Source organism: Haematobia irritans, chromosome 2 (assembly GCF_050003625.1).
Source record: "Haematobia irritans isolate KBUSLIRL chromosome 2, ASM5000362v1, whole genome shotgun sequence".
Lineage (NCBI taxonomy): Eukaryota > Metazoa > Arthropoda > Insecta > Diptera > Muscidae > Haematobia > Haematobia irritans.
In genome coordinates, this window is record NC_134398.1 from 164,040,520 (window position 1) to 164,064,723 (window position 24,204).

A 24,204-nucleotide genomic window follows, 5' to 3' on the forward strand; every position below is an offset into this window, starting at 1 on the left:
TTTATCATTAGTTTAAAGAAATTTGGCTATAATGTTGTGTAAATTGTGCTAAAATTTAATTTGCGTAATCTTTAATACTACGTAAATATTTTTCACAATGTCAAATTTTGTGGATCTGAGGCAATTTTTTTTTTTTGCATGAGCAAGGATTACTCGTTGTACATTAAACATTTTTGTCGAAAAATCAAAAACGAAAATTTTTTGAATCCTCAATAACTAGTAAATATTTTTCCCAGTGTATAAATGCACACACACACATTTCCCAGCCAGTCATTAATTTAAACCTCAATGAATTTGATCATTGTTAGTTACATATTTTCCACACCAAATATTTGTACGTATTCAATAAATTATTTAATGATGTCGATAGCAATTAGCATTAAGTAATTAAATATCGTCGTACACTTTATTAATGCAATGAACTCTCAGATGGTAAGAGACTCGTTGCATTGCTAGACATTCTCCATATCTGAAAAGTCGTAATGGGGCACAGCATCCAGAGAATGCATTCATGCCACGTAAATGAAATGCAATACACAAGTGAATGAGTGGCACACAATCAGAGGTGTGACTTGGCAGGCTGGTCATTACTGGCATCTGAAGTCATGATTTCTGTTGAACAAATATCCAGTTTTCCTCTACGTTATTGGTTGCATCTTCCATAGTCAATGTAAACATCCATTGAGTGACTTTTGAAGTCTGTTTAGCTAAGAGAGCAAAACAAAATGCATTAGTCAGAGTATAGTAGGAGAATAAGGCTTTTGGAAAATTCAATAAAATTTTCACACCATACAAATATTTCTTATAATCTTATGGAACTCCTTTGAGTTCCCCATATGAAGAAGTGTGCTTATGTATGGCTATACAAGTGTAACGAATCGATAGCATATAAGGAGCTCCATAGTTTGAAGATTAGGAAGGGTTTTGGAGAATATTGTAGTGCATTAATAAAACCATCAAAACCAGTTTGATAACCACTTACTTAGATAATTTAATGACTTTTCTATTAGAGGACAAGAATGATGTCAAGAGTGAATTTTGGACTTTGACTTCAAATCAACAACTTTGCATTAGAATTTGAGGAAACGATAACAGAATCAGTTTTGGTGACATAACTACCTATACCTCCTACGTAAAGGTATTCAGAGTATTGATTGGGTTATTTAAATTTGAAGTGGCCGGTTGTGTAAACATGAGTTGTTTTAGAAATGTCTTTGAAACAATTATTCCGTTATACACTTATAGAAAAAATCATGCACGGCGTGTTCATTTCAAAACGATTCGTTCATCAAAGTGAATCAACACACATGTGGTGCCGAACGGAGAACAGGCGGAGTCAATCTGACAACAATAAAATGACACCATGCGTTGTCGAAATAACAACCAGCGTTCACGATCTGAAAACGTTATGGTTACAAATTTATAAACAGAATTAAAAAAAGATTTCCGCTACAGTGACTCGAACCTGTGTTTTCTGCACCATACGCGTTAACAGTCGCCTTAGCATATTGCACCACCGAGGCAGTTGCCATAATAACGTCTAGCGATTATTTTAAGACTTTTCATGGTCAAAGAAAAACGAATGCCGTTCATGAAATCGTGAACGCACGTGGACGAAATTGTGAACATTCCGTTTTGATTTTTTGTGAAAATTTTCTATAGAAATAAAATCTTGACAAATTTTCTATATACTCAAAAAAAGTTTACTTGGATCCAAAGATTTTGACCTTCCCTTAAGGATTTTGGTATTGATTCCGAACCAAAGAAGCGGCTTCTTTAAAATAAAGACAGTTTTTACGGGCCTCCCTGGCTTTAAATCTAGGATCAAATTAATTAAAATTGGACGCAGATCTCATTCATCGAGTTTTTATTTTCTTTTTGCGATATATTTATACAGGTATTTATGTACAAACACATTCCAATATCAAAATCCAAATAATGCCAGGTACTTCAAACTTAAAATAAGTCTAGGCCTATGTTTGAAGCGTTTTTATCTTAAATTTAAAAGTTCAATACGTCAGTTGAGTTAAAGACGATTTCTTTAAATTAAAATGTTTTTTCTTTATTTTAAGGAAAATTTGCCTTACTTCAAAGATCTACAACTTCAGCAGAGAGACGCAAAATTTCAAGATTTGTGTCCTAAACTTAATGAAAAAAATTTTTGAAGCAAGGATTATAAACTTTCTTTTAATTAAAATGTCATTGTTTTAAAGAATTTTGTCCTTAGCATTGCGTAAATTTTGAGTCCTAAAATTTAAGTTGCATAATCTTCCATATTAGGTCAATATTTTTTTCAGTGTAGCAACAAAATTTTGAAAAAATTTTCTATAGAAATAAAATTTTGGCAAAATTTCTTATAGAAATAAAATCTTGAAAAATTTTTTATAATAACAAAATTTTGACAAAATTTTCTATAGCAATAAATTTTGACAAAAATTTCTACAGAAATAAAATTTTGGTAGATTATTTTTGGGGATCGGCTATATATAACTATATACCGATATGGACCAATTTTGGCATGGTTGTTAGCGACCATATACTATCGCAATGTATCACATTTCACCACCAACCACGGATGAATTTTGCTCCTTCAAGAGCTCCGGAAGTCAAATCTGGGGATCGGTTTAAATTAGCGGTTATATATAATTATAGACCGGTATGGACCAATTTTTGCATGGTTGTAAGAGACCATATACTAACACCACGTATCAAATTCCAACCGGATCGGGTGAATTTTGCTCTTCCGAGAGGGTCCGGAAGACAAATTTGAGGATCGGTATATATGGGGGTTACATATAATTATGCACCGATATGGACCAATTCCTGCATGGTTGTTAGATACCATATACTAACACCATGTACCAAGTTTCAACCGAGTAGGATGAATTTTGCTCATCCACAAGGCTCCGGAGTTCAAATATGGAGATCGGTTTATATGGCGGCTATATATAATTATGCACCGATGTGGACTAATTTTTGCATAGTTGTTAGAGACCATATACTTACACCATGTACCAAGTTTCAGTCGGACCGGATGATATTTGCTTCTTTAGAGGCTCCGCAAGCCAAATCTGGGGATCAGTTTATATGGGGGCTATATATAATTATGGACCGATGTAGACTAATTTTTGCATAGTTGTTAGAGACCATATACTTACACCATGTACCAAATTTCGGCGGGTTGGGTGGAATTTGCTTCTTTAGAGGCTCCGCAAGCCAAATCTGAGCGTAGGTTTATATATGGGTTATACCTAAAAGTGATCCGATATGGCCCATTTGCAAGACTATCTGACCTACATCAATAACAACTACTTGTGCCACGTTTGAAGTCGTTAGCTTGTTTCGTTCGGAAGTTAGCGTGATTTCAAAAAACGGACGGACGGATATGCCTAGATCGACTCAGAATTTCACCACGACCTGGAATATATATACTTTATGGGGTCTTAGAGCAATATTTCGATGTGTTACAAACGGAATGACAAAGTTAATATACCCCCCATCCTATGGTGGAGGGTATAAAAATAATTTTGCACAATTTAAAGTAACACGCGTTTCTTCATTCGGGTTTGTGATTACGTTGGAGAAAGTCGCGGTGTTTTTTTTTTTTAAGTAGCTGAAGTGTCAAATATGCGGTAAGTATATATTTTTGTGACGAATATTATACTATATTGAATTACATTATAATAATAATTTTACTTATTTATTTAGCGACAACTTCTGCCATGAAAGCCAATGTTCTGTTCAATATGTGGAAATCAGACGTCCAATACAAAATCAGTTCCTATGAAGAAGGTGATTTATTTTTTATAGAACAATTTTATATACACGGAAAGAAAAAAAAAAAAACGTTTGGAAAACGTGTACCGAAAACGTTTTTCTTTTGTTAGAGTTTTTTGAATTGCTTCGAAAAGTATACACTTTTATCACCAAAAAAATTCGTTTGTTACAAAATTTTTATTTTTTCAATAAAAAAAAAGTTATTTTTGAACCAACAACACAGTCCGTTTCGTTTATAACAAACACTGTTCTTTTCTGACTTTAGCTCTTTAATGAGACACATTTTACAGTTCATAGTAAAAATTTAATATAGTAGAATGTAATGTTGAACATTTTTTCGGAATCTTCCGACCATATCTGGAATATATTAAACAAAAAACTTTGGTCGAAGCAGGGATTGAACCCACGACCCTTGGCATGCAAGACCGACGTAGCAACCACTGCTCCACGGTGCCAAACTAAATGTATTTTTCTGTTAAATAAACTTTGTTTAATCGGCTCGTGGGCGCCGCAAGCTATGCTATATTAATATAACTTATATGGATAATTAGCTATTGATGACAATAAGAGCTACGTAGCTCAGTGGATAGTGTGCTGCCTTACAAATTGCATGGTCCGCGGTTCGATTCTCAGTCCAGGCGAAAGGTAAAAAAAATTTTAAAAATTTATAAAATTGTATAATTTCTTCTACATTGTTAGATTAGGTTAGGTTAGGTTAAAGTGGCAGCCCGATTAAGATTCAGGCTCACTTAGACTATTCAGTCCATTGTGATACCACATTAACTAAAAGTACCTATTACATATGGGCACTTCTAGTTTTAACCGCTGAACCTTCTTGATTATTTTTCTTTGTTGAACCAACCAGATTGTTCCAAAAACATTAGCAGACTGCTTAAGTTAACGTTTTCCAGATCCGCCAGTAATCTGAAGCTATATGCTCCTAAAAGTTGCTTGCGCTTTACACAAAATGCAGGACACTCACAAAAGAGGTGTTTAATTGATTCTTTTTCCTCCGCATCATGACAGCTCATACGATAGTCATTATACTTCGCACCAATAGTTTTTGCAAAATCTCCTATCAGGCAGCGACCCGTTATAGCAGATATAGCATATCTAATGTGCGGTTTAAGTTGAAATGGGGCCATATTTGCTTGGTGTCGTTACAACCCTTGCAATTCTCCCATCGAACATTTGCCATCATAAAAGCCTTCTCACGCAGCATGAGCTTGCAGGTAGCTAGGGGCATACCAACAAATTCTAGTTCCTCTGGAATTTGTAAGGTAGTCCCTAGCCTTGCCAACTCATCCGCTTCGCAGTTCCCCGGTATGTTCCTATGGCCAGGCACCCATATTAGGTGAATATTGTACTGCTCAGCCATCTCATTGAGAGATTTGCGGCAGTCGATGGCCGTTTTCGAGTTGAGGAACACAGAGTCCAAGGATTTTATTGCAGGTTGTCTGTCTGAGTATATATTAATGCCCACATTTTTTGGAACATTACTTCTCAGCCAATTCGCCACCTCTCTTATTGCTAATATTTCAGCCTGAAAAACACTACAGTGATTAGGTAATCTTTTCGCTATTTGAAGTTCCAGATCATTAGAATATACTCCGAAACCCACTTGTCCATCCAATTTGGAGCCATCAGTGTAGAAATCTATATATTCTTTATACCCCGGGGTCTGTGTGCACCACGCCTCACTGTTGGGGATTAGAGTCTCAAACTTTTTGTCGAAAAGTGGACTCGCCAAAGTGTAATCCACTACGTTAGGCACATCTGACATTATTTTGAGGACAGAACTGTGACCGTAACCTTTTTCCGACCACAGTGATAGTTCGCGCAACCGCACAGCCGTTGTTGCAGCTGACTGTTTGGCCAAAATGTCTAAAGGCAATAGATGCAGCATGACAGTAAGGGAATTTGTTCCTGTCTTGCTGAATGCGCCTGAAATACACAAACACGCCATACGCTGAACTTTATCTAAACCAGTCGGTTTCTGAAGTGCCGGCCACCAGACTACAACACCATATAGCATTATAGGTCTAACCACTGCCGTGTATAGCCAATGCACAATTTTTGGTTTTAGTCCCCACTTTTTTCCTATTGCCTTTTTGCACGAGTACAAAGCTACAGTTGCCTTCCTCGCCCTTTCTTCAATATTAAGCTTAAAGTTCAGCTTCCTGTCCAAAATAACGCCAAGGTATTTTGCACAATCACCAAAGGGAATTTCAATACCCCCTAAGGAAATAGGCCTAACCGTGGGAGTTTTGCGATCTTTGCAGTACATGACTAATTCTGTCTTTGCAGGATTTACCCCAAGACCATTGTCTTTCGCCCATTGTTCAGTCATCCGGAGGGCCCTCTGAATAATATCTCTGATTGTGGATGGGAATTTTCCCCTGACTGCCAGAGCTACATCATCTGCGTATGCCACCACTTTTATCCTTTCTTTTTCTAGAGTAACCAGAAGGCTATTTATAGCAACATTCCAAAGAAGAGGTGATATAACTCCTCCTTGGGGAGTGCCTCTGTTCACATACTTTTGTATGTTTGCTTGTCCTAGTGTGGCTGAAATACGCCTCTTCATTAGCAGTTCGTCTAACAGCCTGAGTATACATGGATCAACATTCAGAGTTGTCAGTCCATTTAATATCGAGCTCGGATGGACATTATTGAATGCCCCTTCGATGTCTAGAAACGCCACGATTGTGTATTCTTTGACAGATAGTGAGCTTTCAATAAAGCTGACTAGTTCATGTAGTGCGGTCTCAGTAGACCTGCCCTTCGAGTATGCATGCTGTCGTTTCGAGAACAAACTTGAATCGATGCTAGTTCTAAGATAAATATCTATCATCCTCTCCAGAGTCTTAAGTAGGAATGAGGATAAGCTGATTGGTCGGAAATCCTTCGCCCTCGAGTGAGAGGCTTTTCCCGCTTTAGGTATGAAAACGGCTTTTGTTTCCCTCCACTTTCCTGGGATATATGATAAGTTGATACATCCTTTATATATCACCGACAACCAGGGGATAATTTTGTCAGTTACAGCTTGTAACTCCGCGGGAGTAATTCCATCAGGTCCAGCGGATTTGAATGGTCCAAAGCTATTTACCGCCCATCTTATTCTAGTTTCCGATACAATTTCCTCGACAGGAAACGACCGCTGAGCAACTGTGGCACCGCCAGTACATGGTTCAACCATCTGATTTCCAGGAAAATGTGTGTCCAATAGTACCTCCAGCGTCTCCTCACTGGACGTTGTCCAATTGCCCTCCGATGTTTTAATGAAACCTGGAGCGGAGTTGGTGGATGCTAGAACCTTCCATAGTCTGGAAGCCTCGGACGTATTCTGAATACTGCTGCAGTAAGCATTCCAAGAGTTATGCTGAGCCTTTCTCAGTTCTCGCTTGTATCCTCTCAGATTCTTCTTGTAAGCGTCCCAGTCCTCAGGGGCTCTGGTGGACTTTGCCTTGTTAAAGAGCTTCCTGCAGGATTTCCTCATATTTCTTAATTCGGTAGACCACCATGGTGGTCGATGTTTCCCCCTTGGCTTTCCTCTAGGGCATGCAGCTTTCAGTGAGATGTTGAAGGCCTTAGTAATCCGCTCCACTGCGTGTTCGATATCTTGCACATTTCTCATATTTGTCTCTACATTGTTTGTATTACAGGAAAAGGTGCTAAGACCTAAAAAACTTCGTGGAAGTGAGAAAGATGTGAGGGAAAATGCAATTAGCCAGAAAAAAATTTTTTGAGTTAGTCATTATGAAATTGCGTTTACATCTTGGAAAAGAATAAACGTTTATCACAAAAAGTATATAAAGGGTGATTTGTTAAGAGCTTGATAACTTTTTTTTTAAAAAAAACGCATAAAATTTGCAAAATCTCATCGGTTCTTTATTTGAAACGTTAGATTGGTCCATGACATTTACTTTTTGAAGATAATTTCATTTAAATGTTGACCGCGGCTGCGTCTTAGGTGGTCCATTCGGAAAGTCCAATTTTGGGCAACTTTTTCGAGCATTTCGGCCGGAATAGCCCGAATTTCTTCGGAAATGTTGTCTTCCAAAGCTGGAATAGTTGCTGGCTTATTTCTGTAGACTTTAGACTTGACGTAGCCCCACAAAAAATAGTCTAAAGGCGTCAAATCGCATGATCTTGGTGGCCAACTTACCGGTCCATTTCTTGAGATGAATTGTTCTCCGAAGTTTTCCCTCAAAATGGCCATAGAATCGCGAGCTGTGTGGCATGTAGCGCCATCTTGTTGAAACCACATGTCAACCAAGTTCAGTTCTTCCATTTTTGGCAACAAACAGTTTGTTAGCATCGAACGATAGCGATCGCCATTTACCGTAACGTTGCGTCCAACAGCATCTTTGAAAAAATACGGTCCAATGATTCCACCAGCGTACAAACCACACCAAACAGTGCATTTTTCGGGATGCATGGGCAGTTCTTGAACGGCTTCTGGTTGCTCTTCACTCCAAATGCGGCAATTTTGCTTATTTACGTAGCCATTCAACCAGAAATGAGCCTCATCGCTGAACAAAATTTGTCGATAAAAAAGCGGATTTCCTGCCAACTTTTCTAGGGCCCATTCACTGAAAATTCGACGTTGTGGCTCGTTAGTAAGTCTATTCATGATGAAATGTCAAAGCATACTGAGCATCTTTCTCTTTGACACCATGTCTGAAATCCCACGTGATCTGTCAAATACTAATGCATGAAAATCCTAACCTCAAAAGAATCACCCTTTACTTTTCTTCCAAATACACTTCCTTTCAACGAAAACCAAATGAGAAACGAACTTTGTTTGTCTAAAATTTCGTTTGGGAGGAAAGAATTATTTTTTTGCGTGCATATGTCCTTCGCCCGATTTACCACGGAGGCCAAAGTTATTCTCCCATTAACGTGAAATTTTGCGGGCATAACAGAATTATTATTCTAACTAGGCATTTCAAATTTTGTTAAAATCGAAAAAGTTAAGAAAAATTTGATTTTTCCAGTTTTTCTTCTAATGAAATCCAAAATACTGAAAGAACATCACATCTGAAGAAATAATGTGAAATCAATGCATTAGATGGAAAAGATGGCCCATGTAAAATTCATTGCTTCTAAACCACTTACGGGTCCATAAAGGATGCATTGCTTTTTGGCTACGCTTTTTTGCATATGCGAGTTTTATTTACATTGTACAACAAAGTCTCAAATTTGACTGAAATTTATAATGTAGTGTATACATATATGGGTTCATAATCTCCATGACAATTTTAGCCTTGTCTAACGTTTAAACATATTTTTCTATTATTCACTTTTGAAAAATGAATACAATCGTAAGAAAGAAACACGAAATCTTAATTATGATATGCACTTTCTCTGCTCGTACACATGTCAAATAGATATAAAAGCTTACATTGAAAATTATAGCATGGTAGTTATATGAATGAAGTTTAATGTCAGACGCACTTCAATTCAATTCTCAATGCTTCTCCAAAAAATAAAATTTTTAAACTACTAATTGATTTATTACCACAAATGGGTATCCAACTGTCTACCATTTAAACAAAAAAGGTCACGATTTTCAAAATTGATATGAGTATGCAACCTCTGGCAAAGTTGTTATATATTTAAATATTTATAAGAGAAAAAAAAAAAAAACAATAACAACAATAAATAAAAGCATAATTTACTAAATCAAACAATCACGTTAGCTATAGAATTAACCATGAAAAATATATCTTAGAGCATTTTTTGTTCATAAGTGGAATTATTTAATTTTATGGTGAACGATAGATCGAGAAAGGTAAAAAGCTAATTGGCTATAACACTTCAACCCAACTACTCTGCTTGAAAAACTAACAACAATAACTCAAATTTACAAGGCATTAATTCAACATTGAATGACAGCTCCCGAAATCAACACAATACACCAGATGTCCCATAACGAATGTGAATAAGAATTTCCACTTCTCGATAGATAGAATGAATAAAATTTGAAGAAAAAAAAATAATGATTAATTATCATACCTGAAGATTGTATATCGATCAATTAAATCTTTAAGATAGCTCCACTACAAACATCAACAAGAAAACATAGACCTCGAATATTGGTATTGGTAATGGCAGCCGTTTTAGCATCATCAGCTTACTCCATGGATTTCAGATGCTATTGGTGTGATTGTTCTTTGCTTTCCTAGGTAATTTTTTCGAAAATGATAAACGAAGGTGACATTCCTCATACATATATCCCTCAAAAGGGCAATTACTGATCTTCTTCTGAATCTATGGCAGAGGAGTATGATTGCTGCCAGCCCTGTGCGCCATGTTCATGTTCTTAAAACCAGAAGTTTACCTAACACTTTAAGTGTCAATATATCATGGGTAAGACAATACACACAAACACACGCGCGCGTTCCTACCTTCATTCTCATATACCCTGTGGTGGAGTCCCAGACATATCTCATTTTGGGCATCTTTTAAAATTGTCCCAAAATCTTGAGCGTTGACGAAAAAGGGTTGTCTGCAATTAATCTTGTGTTCCACTCAATCTTATTTATAAAAATTATTTTTGGTTAAGTTGGTCATGTATTCTTTAATGGAATTTCCCTTTTCGATTTGTATCTAAGTAATCAGAATGTTAGTTTTTTTTTGTGGATTCATTTAAAGAGTAGAATCCATATAGATTAGAATTTCATGAGACTTCAGGATGTTTTTTTTTGGAATATATGGAATATTGGAATATATTTTCTAAGGTAACCAGTCACTCGCGAGCATTAATAGAAATGAAGTAAGAATGTTGTTAAGGTCAGCTTCGCTGCACTTTTGCTATGGTCACACTGGGAAAATATTTGACAGAAATCAAAAAAGAATCCGTCGCTAGAGCCACACAAGAAAATATATTTAGCTCATATTGGATATGTAACATCATGGTAGGATTATTTTCCAAACACCGTATTAAGATATTTGGAAAATGGTTCTGAAAAAATGTTTGACAATCATTTTGGTCAAATATTTGCCTAGTGTGACCATAACCTTAGTTTATTACTTAACTTTACTATTGCTCCGTGTTGGCCAAACAGGGAGTGTAATTTTCACTGGACTCACATTGACATATCTCTTCAGCCAACATATTGACACATTTTTATATCCATATAAGGGATTGAAAATACAATTTTTAAGAATGTAGAAAAAAGCTATTTTTTGAGCGAAAAAGTACTTTTCACTAAATTTCAACAAAAAATCCATTGGAAGATTATTGACAAGAGCTCCTTTAGAATGCATTTTAAAGAAAATATCATTTTGTTTGTCAACTCCCGAATTTTAAATATTTTTATACCCTCCACCATTGGATGGGGTGGTATATTAACTTTGTCATTCCGTTTGTAACATATCGAAATATTGCTCTAAGACCCCATAAAGTATATATATTCTGGGTCGTGGTGAAATTCTGAGTCGATCTCCGTCCGTCCGTCTGTTGAAATCACGCTAACTTCCGAACGAAACAAGCTATCGACTTGAAACTTTTCACAAGTAGTTGTTATTGATGTAGATCGGATGGTATTGCAAATGGGCCACATCGGAACACTTTTACGTATAGCCCCCATATAAATCGACGCTCAGATTTGGCTTGCGGAGCCTCTTGGAGGAGCAAAATTCATCCGATCCGGTTGAAATTTGGTACATGGTCTCTAACAATCATGCAAACTTTGGTTCACATCGGTCAAATTCATTCGATTCGGTTGAAATTTGGTACGTGGTGTTAGTATATGGTCTCTGACAACCATGCAGGAATTGGTCCATATCGGTCCATAATCATATGTAGCCCCCATATAAACCGATCTCCAGATTTGGCTTGCGGAGCCTCTAAGAGAAGCAAATTGCATCCGATCCGGCTGAAATTTGGTACATGGTGTTAGTATATGGTCTCCAACAACCATGCAAACTATGGTTTACATCGGTCCATAATTATATATAGCCCTCATATAAACCCAGCCCCAGATTTGACCACCGGAGCCTCATGGATGAGCAAAATTCATCCGATTCGGTTGAAATTTGGTACGTGGTATTAGTATATGGTCTCTGACAACCATGCAGGAATTGGTCCATATCGGTCCATAATTATATGTAGCCCCCATATAAACCGATCCGCAGATTTGATCTCCGGAGCCCCTTGGCAGAGCAAAATTAATCCGATCCGGCTGAAATTTGGTACGTGGTGTTAGTATATGGTCTCTGACAACCATGCAGGAATTGGTCCATATCGGTCCATAATGATATGTAACCCCCATATAAACCGATCCCCAGATTTGGCTTGCGGAGCCTCTAAGAGAAGCAAATTTCATCCGATCCGGCTGAAATTTGGTACATGGTGTTAGTATATGGTCTCCAACAACCATGCAAACTTTGGTTTACATCGTTCCATAATTATATATTGGCCTCATATAAACCCAGCCCCAGATTTGACCTCCGGAGCCTCATGGATGAGCAAAATTCATCCGATTCGGTTGAAATTTGGTACGTGGTATTAGTATATGGTCTCTGACAACCATGCAGGAATTGGTCCATATCGGTCCATAATTATATGTAGCACCCATATAAACCGATCCGCAGATTTGATCTCCGGAGCCCCTTGGAAGAGCAAAATTCATCCGATCCGGCTGAAATTTAATACATGGTGTTAGTATATGGTCTCTGACAACCATTGTCATTGGTCTATATCGGTCAATAATTATATGTGGCCCCCATATAAACCGATCCCCAGATTTGGCTTGCGGAGACTCTAAGAGAAGCAAATTTCATCCGATCCGGCTGAAATTTGGTACATGGTGTGAGTATATGGTCTCCAACAACCATGCAAACTTTGGTTTACATCGGTCCATAATTATATATAGCCCTCATATAAACCGATCCCCAGATTTGACCTCCGGAGCCTCATGGATGACAAAATTCATCCGATTCGGTTGAAATTTGGTACGTGGTGTTAGTATATGGTCCCTGACAATCATGTAAAAAGTGGTCTATACTGGTCTTAATTATATATAACACCCATTTAAACCGATCCCCAGATTTGACCTCCGGAACTACTGGAGAGCAAAATTCATCCGACCCGGTTGAAAGTTTTACGTGGTGAAATTTGGTACATTGTGCTAGTATATGGCCGCTAACAACCATGCCAAAATTGGTCCATATCGGTCTATAGTTATATATAACCGATCTTCAAAAATAACTACCAAAATTTTATTTCTATAGAAAATTTTGTCAAAATTTTATTTTTATAGAAAATTTTGTCAAAATTTTATTTCTATAAAAAATTTTGTCAAAATTTTATTACTATACAAAATTTTGTTATTTGGGCAAAGCCCGATAGACTGCAGGATGGTTGGATGGACGCACGTTTCGGAATTACCACATTCCTCATCAGCATCATCTACTTGCAGCAAAACTATCAACCAATTATCAGAATAAATTCAGGCAGTTCACTAAACCCAAAAGTAAACCACACTTGAACCTTCCGAAAAAAGGTTTTACATGATGGCCGGCTTATGCCGAAATAAATTCGTACAAACATAAAAAATTTTGTCCAAATTTTATTACTGTACAAAATTTTGACAAGATTTTATTTCTATAGAAAATTTTGTCAAAATTTAATTTCTATAGAAAATTTTGTCAAATTTTATTTATATTTGTCAACATTTTATTTTATTTCTATAGAAAATTTTGTCAAACTGAATTATTTACGTATTTAATCGGCCTTTTTTTGTTTAATATATACCCCGTATGGACTTACTTACAATTGAGAACACGGCGTTTTAAGATACCTTGCCATCGGCAAGTGTTACCGCCACCCAATTAATTCGATTGTGAATGACAGTCTTTCGTAGAAGTTTCTACGCAATCCATGGTGGAGGGTACATAAGATTCCTCCTAGCCGAACTTACAGCCGTATATACTTGTTTTGTTTTAGAATTCTACTGTTTGGTAAATTGGTAGAATTCATGGTACTTCATAAATTTTCTGTCGATAAATGAAAATAAATTTTAGATAAAATTTTCTATAAAAATAAATTTTAGATAAAATTTTCTATAAAAATAAATTTTAGATAAAATTTTCTATAAAAATAAAATGTTGACAAAATTTTCTATAGAAATAAAACTTTGACAAAATTTTCTATAGAAATAAAATTTTGACAAACTTTTATTTAAAAATAAAATTTTGACAAAATTTTCTGAAGAAATAAAATTTTGACAAATTGTTCTATAGAAATCAAATTTTGACAAAATTTTCTGAAGAAATAAAATTTTGACAAATTTTTCTTTTGAAATAAAATTTTGACAACATTTTCTATAGAAACAAAATTTTGACAAGTTTTTCTATAGAAATAATATTTTGACAACATTTTCTGAAGAAATAAAACTTTGACAAAACTTTCTGAGAAAATAATTATTTTTGTCTCAAGTTTCGACCGTGACTAATGGTTCGAATTATTTACGCGCGATACGCGAGCGATAAGTAGTTGAAATTTATTGGATGTGGTATCTATCGAGTCATATTTTTAAATATCGTAGTTCCCATGTAGTTGATTTGACTTCCTGAGTCCTACATATCTGACAACATCATATTTGCTTGAAAATTGAAATCTAGAGGTATTTTAAGATTCGGTCCAGCCTTTTTGCCGCATCTGATATTCTGATCTGATATTGTAATCATTTGTGACTCATAGAAAAAATTCACATCAATCTTAGCAATTCAAAATAGAATCAAATAGAATCAAACTTAGAACCAAGCTTATTTATTATTCATCCATTAAAAAAGGTATTTAACCAAATTAATTTATGGCTTCAATGAAATTCGTGCATTAAATGCACAAGTCACAGTGCATGGCTCATATAATTTTCGAAAACGCATATATCCAAGTTCCCCAAACACTGACAGTGGGACGTGTTTCATGGTTGAAACATATTAAGATTGTAGCAAATGTCTATCCAAAAATATTCTTCATGTATCCAATAACCGAAAATTGTTTGGTGGCACTCACGTACATGTACATCCCAGCATATGAAGTACATCTGACATTTGCTACTTACTCCGATACACAATTAGACGTTACGATAATCCCCTCCCAAAATTTGAAAATTGAGTGGATGGCTAACAGCTACCTAAATGGAAGCGAAGTCAAATATAAGGAAGAAACCCAAACAGCCCCCCGTTTCCCACCATAATAAGACAGGCTTTCATTTTATTCGAGTGTCATCGTCGTCGTAGGTATGAACACAAAATTTATGACTTCATGGCTGCAAGACGTTTAGTGAATTGAAAAGTGTGATATGCGTACCAAGTTTACACTTTCCTGCCCCACATGAGTCAGAAATGAGTACACCACGCATCGATTATCCCAAAGACGTGTAAAAGGCTTTTAGCAATAATTTCTGTATGTGGCTGTGATTTTCAAGCGGCGGATGGCTGGATGGAGGAAACTAAATTTGAGGCGGACATATGCACACGCGACCCTAAAGTGATCCAAGATATCGGGCATGAAATATTTGGGGGATAAAAGAACAAGGATTGAAGTTACCTTAGTCACAGGAAAGCGTTAATGGCAATGACCAGGTTGAGGTCATAATTTATAGTTCCTCAATTAAGAGAAAGGAAGTCATTTTCAGGGTGGCTCTTAAATATTTTGGAACATCACATGAAAATGGCCCTGAAAGCACTTACACAAAACAATTATGTAGAACCGAACGTTCGGTCAGGTCGAATCTTATATATCCTTCACCACGGATTGCATACAAAGTTCTTCTTAAGACTACCATCCAGAATCGAATTACTTGGGTTGTGGTAACAATTAGGTTAGTTCATATGGAACCAACATTAGGTACAAACGCAGGTAAATATCTATATAAGCCACATCTTGTTTTTGATCGGTTAATATAGCTGCAATTTTTGCATTGCCGCTAGAGGACATGTACTGATATCGTAAAACAAATGTAAACATGTTCGGATGAAATTTGTTCCTCTATGATACTGAAGAAGTCTAATTTGGGAATAGATTGGGGATGGATGAAATACCATATAGTCCTCTAGGAGGTCTCAGAAATCTGGGGATCGGCTTACATGGCGATGTATAAATATGGACCAATTTTTTACAATTATTAGTACTGACATCAAATACCAAATTTCAACCAGATCGGATGAAATTTGCCCCTCCAAGATGTTTCGATAATCAAATCTGGGAATCGGGTTACATAGCGGCTTCATTCAATTATGGACCAATATGAAAAAAGTTGCTATTCCAGAAGATTAAAAATCGGTTTATATGGGAGCTATATATAATTATGAATTTATGTTGACCGGTTTTTATACCCTCCACCATAGGATGGGGGTATATTAACTTTGTCATTCCGTTTGTAACACATCGAAATATTGCTCTAAGACCCCCATAAAATATCTATATTCTGTGTCATGGTGAAATTCTGAGTCGATCTGAGCATATCCGTCCGTCTGTTGAAATCACGCTAACTTCCGAACGAAACAAGCTATCGACTTGAAACTTGGCACAAGTAGTTGTTATTGATTTAGGTCGGATGGTATTGCAAATGGGCCATATCGGACTACTTTTACGTATAACCCCCATATAAACCGACGCACAGATTTGGCTTGCGGCGCCTCTAAGAGAAGCAAATTCATCCGATCCACCATAGGATGGGGGTATATTAACTTTGTCTTTCCGTTTGTAACACATCGAAATATTGCTCTAAGACGCCATAAAGTATATATATTCTGGGTCGTGGTGAAATTCTGAGTCGATCTGAGAATGTCCGTCCGTCTGTTGAAATCACGCTAACTTCCGAACAAAACAAGCTATCGACTTGAAACTTGGCACAAGTAGTTGCTATTGATGTAGGTCGGATGGTATTGCAAATGGGCCATATCGGACCATTTTTACGTATAACCCCCATATAAACCGACGCTAAGATTTGGCTTGCGGCGCCTCTAACAGAAGCAAATTCATCCTATCCGGTTGAAATTGGGTAAGGAAAATTTTTGTTATATCTCAGCTTATAGTTTAGCCATAAATTGGTAAGTATTGTTTTTTTAATATGGCTTTCTTTTAAAAATAATATTTTTGATGTATATTATTATTTGTTAATTATTTTTTTTTTTTTGGAAACCAATTTAATGTTTTTCTTTGTTGTAAAAGCAATATTTAATTTCAGAGCAACTCCAGATGGGTTCGAAAGTAGAGAATTGGTAAGCTTTTTTTTTAAATTTGCTTTCTTTCAACTAGAATATTTACGTTTTTATGACCTTTTTATCATCAAAATTATAGGTTTTTAATACCTTATTTTAGTATTTCTTTAATTAATTTTTTTTGAAACCAATGTAATATTTTAATGTAAAAAAACAAATATTTAATTTCAGAATAACCCCTTAAAATTTTGAAAAAAATGTTAGTACTCCTTTGCTTGTAATTTAATAGTGAATTGGTAAGGATTCTTTAACTTTCTTTTAACCAAAATATTTGTTTTTTTATGCATAATATTATTTTTCTCATTAGATTTTTTGGAAACCTATTTAATAATTTTATTTAATGTAAAAAATAAATATTTAATTTCAGAATAGCCCAAATAAATTTGGACAACTTTTTATATTTCCCCTCAGCGTACAATTTAATAGGTAATTGGTAAGTTTTATATTAAAACTCTGGCTTTCTTTCAACTAGAATATTTATTTTATTATATCCTTCACATCGATAACAACACAGTTTTATGAGTTTATATAGAATACTTCATTATTTCTCTAATTGTTTCAGGTACCAATTTTATGAGATACGTTTTCCAAAGAAAACTTGAATTCCTTACACCATTCGATAAAATGCCCCCAAATATGGTAAGTTACAAGCTAAAATGAAGAAATAAAATTATATTTCATTACATGGTGTTAATTTTTAACAATTTTCATTATTGTTTCCATTTTTTCCAGCAAGATATGTGAAAAAATTATCTACGATGAATAAAACAGGATAAGTCAAAATTTCCAAACAGCGGGTTCAAATGAACTACTCTCTGTTCCACGTGGTCATAATTTTTATTCACAAAAACATTGTATTAAGAACTTTCATCATAAGTTTTTATAATAAAGTACTTTTGCTTAAAGAAAGTTTAATTTTAATGTATGCACATTTTCATAATAGTAAAACGATTTGTTGTTCCTTTAATTATTTAATTTCTCTGTACTGTGTAGGGATTGATTTAAAAATAGTTTAGTTGTCGACATTTTAAAGAGACTGTTAACCAATTTTTATTATCGGGTTTCCCACAAAATAAGCAAGTAAAACAAAATAATACTGACTTTTTAACTTGGTAGGGGTATATAAATCTTATGGTGTTGTAAAAATGAACTAAACTACAATGTTATAGATGAACTAAAATTTGAGAGAATTATAAACTAGACAAGTTGAAAAAAATCTTAAGGGCTAAATCATGGTCAATATTACTACAGTTTAGTTCATTTTGCAATGGAAAAGGGTTCACTGTTTTTTCAGTGAACCATGCCAAAATTAGTCCATATCGGTCTATAGTTATATATAGCCGATCCCCAAAAATAATCTACCAAAATTTTATTTCTATAGAAAAATTTGTCAAAATGTTATTAATATCCAAATTTTTGTCAAAATTTTATTTCTATAGAAAATTTTGTCAAAATTTTGTTTCTATAGAAAATTTTGTCAAATTGTTATAACTATACAAAATTTTGGCAAAATTTTATTTCTATAGAAAATTTTGTCAAACTGAATTATATATGTCTTAAGTCGGTCTTTTTTATTTTTTTTGTTTAATATATACCCCGTATGGACTATCTTACAATTGAGAAGACGGTGTTAAGAAGTTTTAAGATACCTTGCCATCGGCAAGTGTTACCACAACCCAAGCAATTCGATTGGGGACGACAGTCTTTAGTACAAGTTTCTATGCCATCCATGGTGGAGGGTACATCAGATTCAGCCTGGCCGAACTTACGGCCGTATATACTTATTTCATACTGACATCAAGTACCAAAAATCTAACAGATTTGAAGGAACCGGATTATATGGGGGCTATATACATTATTGACCGACATGAACAATTTTTTTCACGGTAGTTATGGAGCATATATTGACATAACCCAACATATTGCATCCGGTTCGGATTAAGTGAAATTTGGCAATCGATTTATATGGCGGCTATACGGGGTTAGGTAAGGTTAGGTTAGGTGGCAGCCCGATGTATCAGGCTCACTGAGACTATTCAGTCCATTGTGATACCACAGTGGTGAACTTTTCTCTGATCACTGAGTGCTGCCCGATTTCATGTTAAGCTCAAAGAAATAGGACCTCCGAGTCCGAACGGAATTCCACATTGCAGTGAAACCACTTAGAGAAGCTTTGAAACACTAAGAAATGTCATATGCATTACTGAGGTGGGATAATCCATCGTTGAAAAACTTTTTTGGTGTTTGGTCGAAACTGGGTTTGAACCCACGACCCTGTGAATACAAGGCGATCATGCTGACCATTGCACTACGGTGGCTGGCTATACGAGGTGGCTGTTATGTATTTCAGTAAACTTGAAGTTGCAATCAATTCTAAATCGTTCGTCTGATAACTGATTGATTTATTCCAGTGACAGTTAATTTTATCGTTTAGAAGCAGACAAAAGCATTTTTATTTATTACAATCAGAAATAAAATTAACCGTAATGGAGTTAAGCGTTATGTCTTTATATTTGGCTGGAAATCATTAGATCCCTCCAGCAATTAAGTGATCCAAAAATTGAAAGCCAAATTTGATCGAAAATCCTGTCTCTACCAATGCGGCAGGATTTTCGAAACGTGCTCTTGAGCTGAATAAATTCCAACAAGTATATACGGCCGTAAGTTCGGCCAGGCCGAATCTTATGTACCCTCCATCATGGACTACGTAGAAACTTCAACGAAAGACTGTCATTCACAATCGGATTACTTGGGTTGTGGTATCTTAAAAGTTCTTAACATCGTTTTCTAAATTGTGAGTTAGTCCATACGTGGTATATACTAGACAAAAAAAGGTATGTATAGGTAAGTCTACAAATAATTACGAATCGATATGGATTTTTGCACGGTACGTAGAGAGCCAGAATTGAAATACACTTATGAACTTGATATGGACCAATTTTTGTGTGATTGGGGATCGATTTATCTGAGGGCTATATGTTATCTAACTATAGACCGATATGGACCTAGTTAGGCATGGTTGTTAACGGCCATATACTAGTACAATGTACCAAATTTCAACTGACTCGGACGAAATTTGCTCCTCCAAGAGGCTCCAAAACCAAATCTCGGGATCGGTTTATATGGGGGCCATATATAATTATGGACTGATATCAACCAACTCCTGCATGGTTGTTGGATACCATATACTAACATCACGTACCAAATTTCAACCGAATCGGATGCATTTTGCTCTTCCAAGGGGCTCCGGAGCTCAAATCTGGGGATCGGTTTATATGGGGGCTCCATATAATTATGGACCGATTTCGACCAATTTTTGCATGGGTGTTTGAGGTCATATATTAACACAGCGTACCAAATTTCAACTGAGTCAGATGAATTTTGGTCTTCCAAGAGGCTCCGGAGGTCAAATCTGGTGAACGGTTTATATGGGGGCTATATATAATTATGGACCGATGTGGTATAATTATGGACCATATACTAACACCATGTACCAAATTTCAGCCGGTTGGGATGAAATTTGCTTCTCCGCAAGCCAAATCGGGGGATCGATTTATATGGGGGCTATATATAATTATTGACCGATGTGGACTACTTTTTGCGTAGTTGTTAGAGACCATATGCTTACACCGTGTACCAAATTTCAGCCGGATCGGATGAAATTTGCTTCTCTTAGAGGCTCCGCAAGCCAAATAGGGGGATCGGTTTATATGGGGGCTATATATAATTATGGACCGATGTGGACCAATGTTTGCCTGGTTGTTAGAGAACATATACTAACGCCATGAAATAAATTTCATTTGGATCGGAGGATGAGGATCCGCAAGCCAAATTTGAGGGTCCGTTTATATGGGGACTATACATAAAAGTAGACCGATATGGCCCATTTGCAATACCATCCGACCTACATCAATAACAACTACTTGTGCCAAGTTTCAAGTCGATAGCTTGTTTCGTTCGGAAGATAGCGTGATTTCAACAGACGGACGGACGGACATGATCGATCTAACGACTCAGAATTTCACCACGACCCAGAATATATATACTTTATGGGGTCTTAGAGCAATATTTCGATGTGTTACAAACAATGACAAAGTTAATATACCGCCATCCTATGGTGGAGGGTATAAAGATGGGTGTAACACATGTTGAACAGGTATATAGAAAAGTAAGTTCACCCGGGTCGTTTCCTTCAAAAACTCTTCGTCGTAGCGGATTACTTGATAATATATATAATTAATTGGGTTTGATGACAGATATTCTCCCATGCAGATGAGTTCAACCAGTATGCTTCCCGAAGAGAAATTTAAAGAAGACTAGATCAGATTCTGGATTTATAAGAACCATTTTGTTTGCGTTTTAGAGGAATCATAAACATCTCTTGTAAGTGTGCAAGAAATTTGTGAAATAACGTCTTGATTTGAAATTTAAAATCGGAAAATTGTACCCCCATTATTGAAATGATCACGAAGAGTAAAATCTGAAAATTTTACATTCAGTTTCAAACAATTTTCATGATCAATGTGCCTTCTATACCCACAAGAAGCAAAATCGGTCTATATGGAGCCTTACGAAATGGACCGAAAAAACTAAATCCAACACAGGTTGTTGTATATTTACATTTTCAAGCAAATCGGTTAAAGACTACAGTTTCGAAGCACAAGGAGTTAAATCGGGATATCGGTCTATATGGGGGCTATACCAAAACATGGATCGATACACGTCATTTTCGGCACATCTTTTTATTGTCATAAAATACGTCTAAATTTCCAATTTAAGGCTAATTGGATAAAAACTACGGTTTCTAGAAGACCAAGAAGTAAAATCGACAGATCGATTTATATGGGGGCTATATAAAAAGTGGACCGATACTCAAAATTTTATGAATACCTTTTTATGGTCCTGAAATACCTTCAGTTCAGGCAAATTGGATAAAAACTACGATTTCTATAAGCCCAAGAACCCAAATCGGGAGGTTTTTTTTATATCTGTCCTCTCTTAGAAATGTTTTCTATTTATACCCTGTGTAACACTGTGGAACAGGGTATTATAAGTTAGTGCATATGTTTGCAACACCCAGAAGGAGACGAGATAGACACATGGTGTCTTTGGCAAAAATGCTCAGGGTGGGCTCCGTCTGTCCGTGAACACATTTTTGTAATCAAAGTCTAGGTCGCAGTTTTAGTCCAATCGACTTCAAATTTGGCACAAGTATGTGTTTTGGCTCAGAATAGATCCCTATTGATTTTGGAAGAACTCTGTTCAGATTTAGATATAGCTCTCATATATGTATATATTTCGCCCGATATGGACTTATATGGCCCCAGAAGCCAGAGTTTTACCCTTATTTTCTTAAAATTTTGCACAAGAAGAACAATTCGTACTATAGTCAGGTGTGCCAAATTTTATTGAAATCGGTTCAGATTTAGATATAGCTCCCATATATATCTTTCGCCCGATATGGAAAAATACGGTCCCAGAAGCCAGAGTTTTACCCCAATTGGGTTGAAATTTTGCACAGGGAATAGAATTAGCATTATAGCTATGCGTGCCAAATTTGGTTGAAATCGGTTCATATTTAGATATATCTCCCATATATAGCTTTCGCCCGATTTACACTCGTATGACCACAGAGGCCAATTTTTAACACCGATTTAGTTGAAATTTTGCAGACGGAGTAGAGTTAGCATTGTTGCTATTCGTGCCAAATTTTGTTGAAATCGGTTCAGATTTAGATATAGCTCCCATATATATGTTTTTCTGATTTCAACAAAAATGGTCAAAATACCAACATTTTCCTTGTAAACTCGCCACTGCTTAGTCGAAAAGTTGTAAAAATTACTCTAATTTTCCTAAACTTCTAATACATATATATCGAGCGATAAATCATAAATAAAATTTTGCGAAGTTTCCTTAAAATTGCTTCAGATTTAAATGTTTCCCATATTTTTTTACTAATATTGTGTTCCACCCTAGTGCATTAGCCGACTTAAATTTTGAGTCTATAGATTTTGTAGAAGTCTATCAAATTCTGTCCAGATCGAGTTATATTTAATTGTATGTATTTGGGACAAACATTTATATATAGCTCCCAACACATTTGACTGATATGATATGGTATCGAAAATTTAGATCTACAAAGTGATGCAGGGTATAATATAGTCGGCCCCACCCGACTTTAGACTTTCCTCGCTTGTTTTATATAAATTCGATTGGTTTTCCACTAGTCTTTTAAAATTTCTTTTTTTCACATTTTTTTTTACAGCTGTCAAAAATATCTACCCATTATACGCCAGTGTAGACCATTTGTTGACTATGTCACCATAATAGTTGACGAAAGTGGTGACTTTGAGACACTAGAACTCACTCTTCCTATAGGGAAATGTTAATAAGGCTAAAGTGGGGGAAAACACCAGCGCCGAAAAACTTTTATAGCGTTCAGCTGTAACTCGGCTTGAGACCATGAACCTTTGCGTGTAGCAAATAGGGTAACCATGATATGTTTTTGCAAATGTTTGCAAATTATTTTTAAGCGAGTTGGATCAATTTTACCTAATTAATACTCTACACACAGAAAAGAATACGATCACCCAAAACATGTTGCGAGAGCAAAATGTTATTTTTGGACGTTGGACATGGAACATTTTTGTCGCAAAAATGTTGTTTTCACGGCAACCTTATACATGGTTCCCGAAATCAAATGCATAATTTTCGAGAACATTACATGATTGTCCCAAACATATTACATCTTCATCGTGGGAAAATAACAATTTGCTCTTAAAACATATTTGAGGTGATCATATTCCTTCGCGTATAGTATACTAGTGCATTAATTTTTTTTATATTTCCCTAAAACTTATGGAAATAATCAGCTTCTTAGAGAATAAAAAATTTTCTCAACAATAAACCTACAACCATGGAAAATAACTTAGCAGATGTTTAACTTCTAATTCCAAACACGAACATCCTTATTTCCCATTGCACTTAGGTAATTTCATCACATTTTAAACATTTCCAATTTCATGGTTAATTATTTTGTAAAACACGCACTCTCTCTCTCTCTCTCTCCCTCTCTCTCTCTCTCTGGTTCTTGCGGTTTTAATTGCAGTCAACGATGTCTTTGACTGCCTTAGCCTTTCTTCCAAATCGTGGCGGTGGTATTTGCCGCTGGTTCTTAAGCCATTT

At 35.8% G+C, this 24,204-nt stretch overlaps 1 protein-coding gene across 1 annotated transcript in view; it reads left to right on the plus strand.

Annotated features, from left to right (window-relative positions):
* LOC142225146 (uncharacterized) overlaps positions 1-23,408 on the plus strand; it is a 54,992-nt gene extending 31,584 nt beyond the window's left edge. The window contains exon 5 of the mRNA XM_075294924.1: positions 23,285-23,408. Within this exon, the coding sequence (XP_075151039.1) occupies positions 23,285-23,408 (124 nt within the window). The remainder of the gene's footprint in view (positions 1-23,284) is intronic.
* The last annotated feature ends 796 nt before the right edge of the window (positions 23,409-24,204 follow it).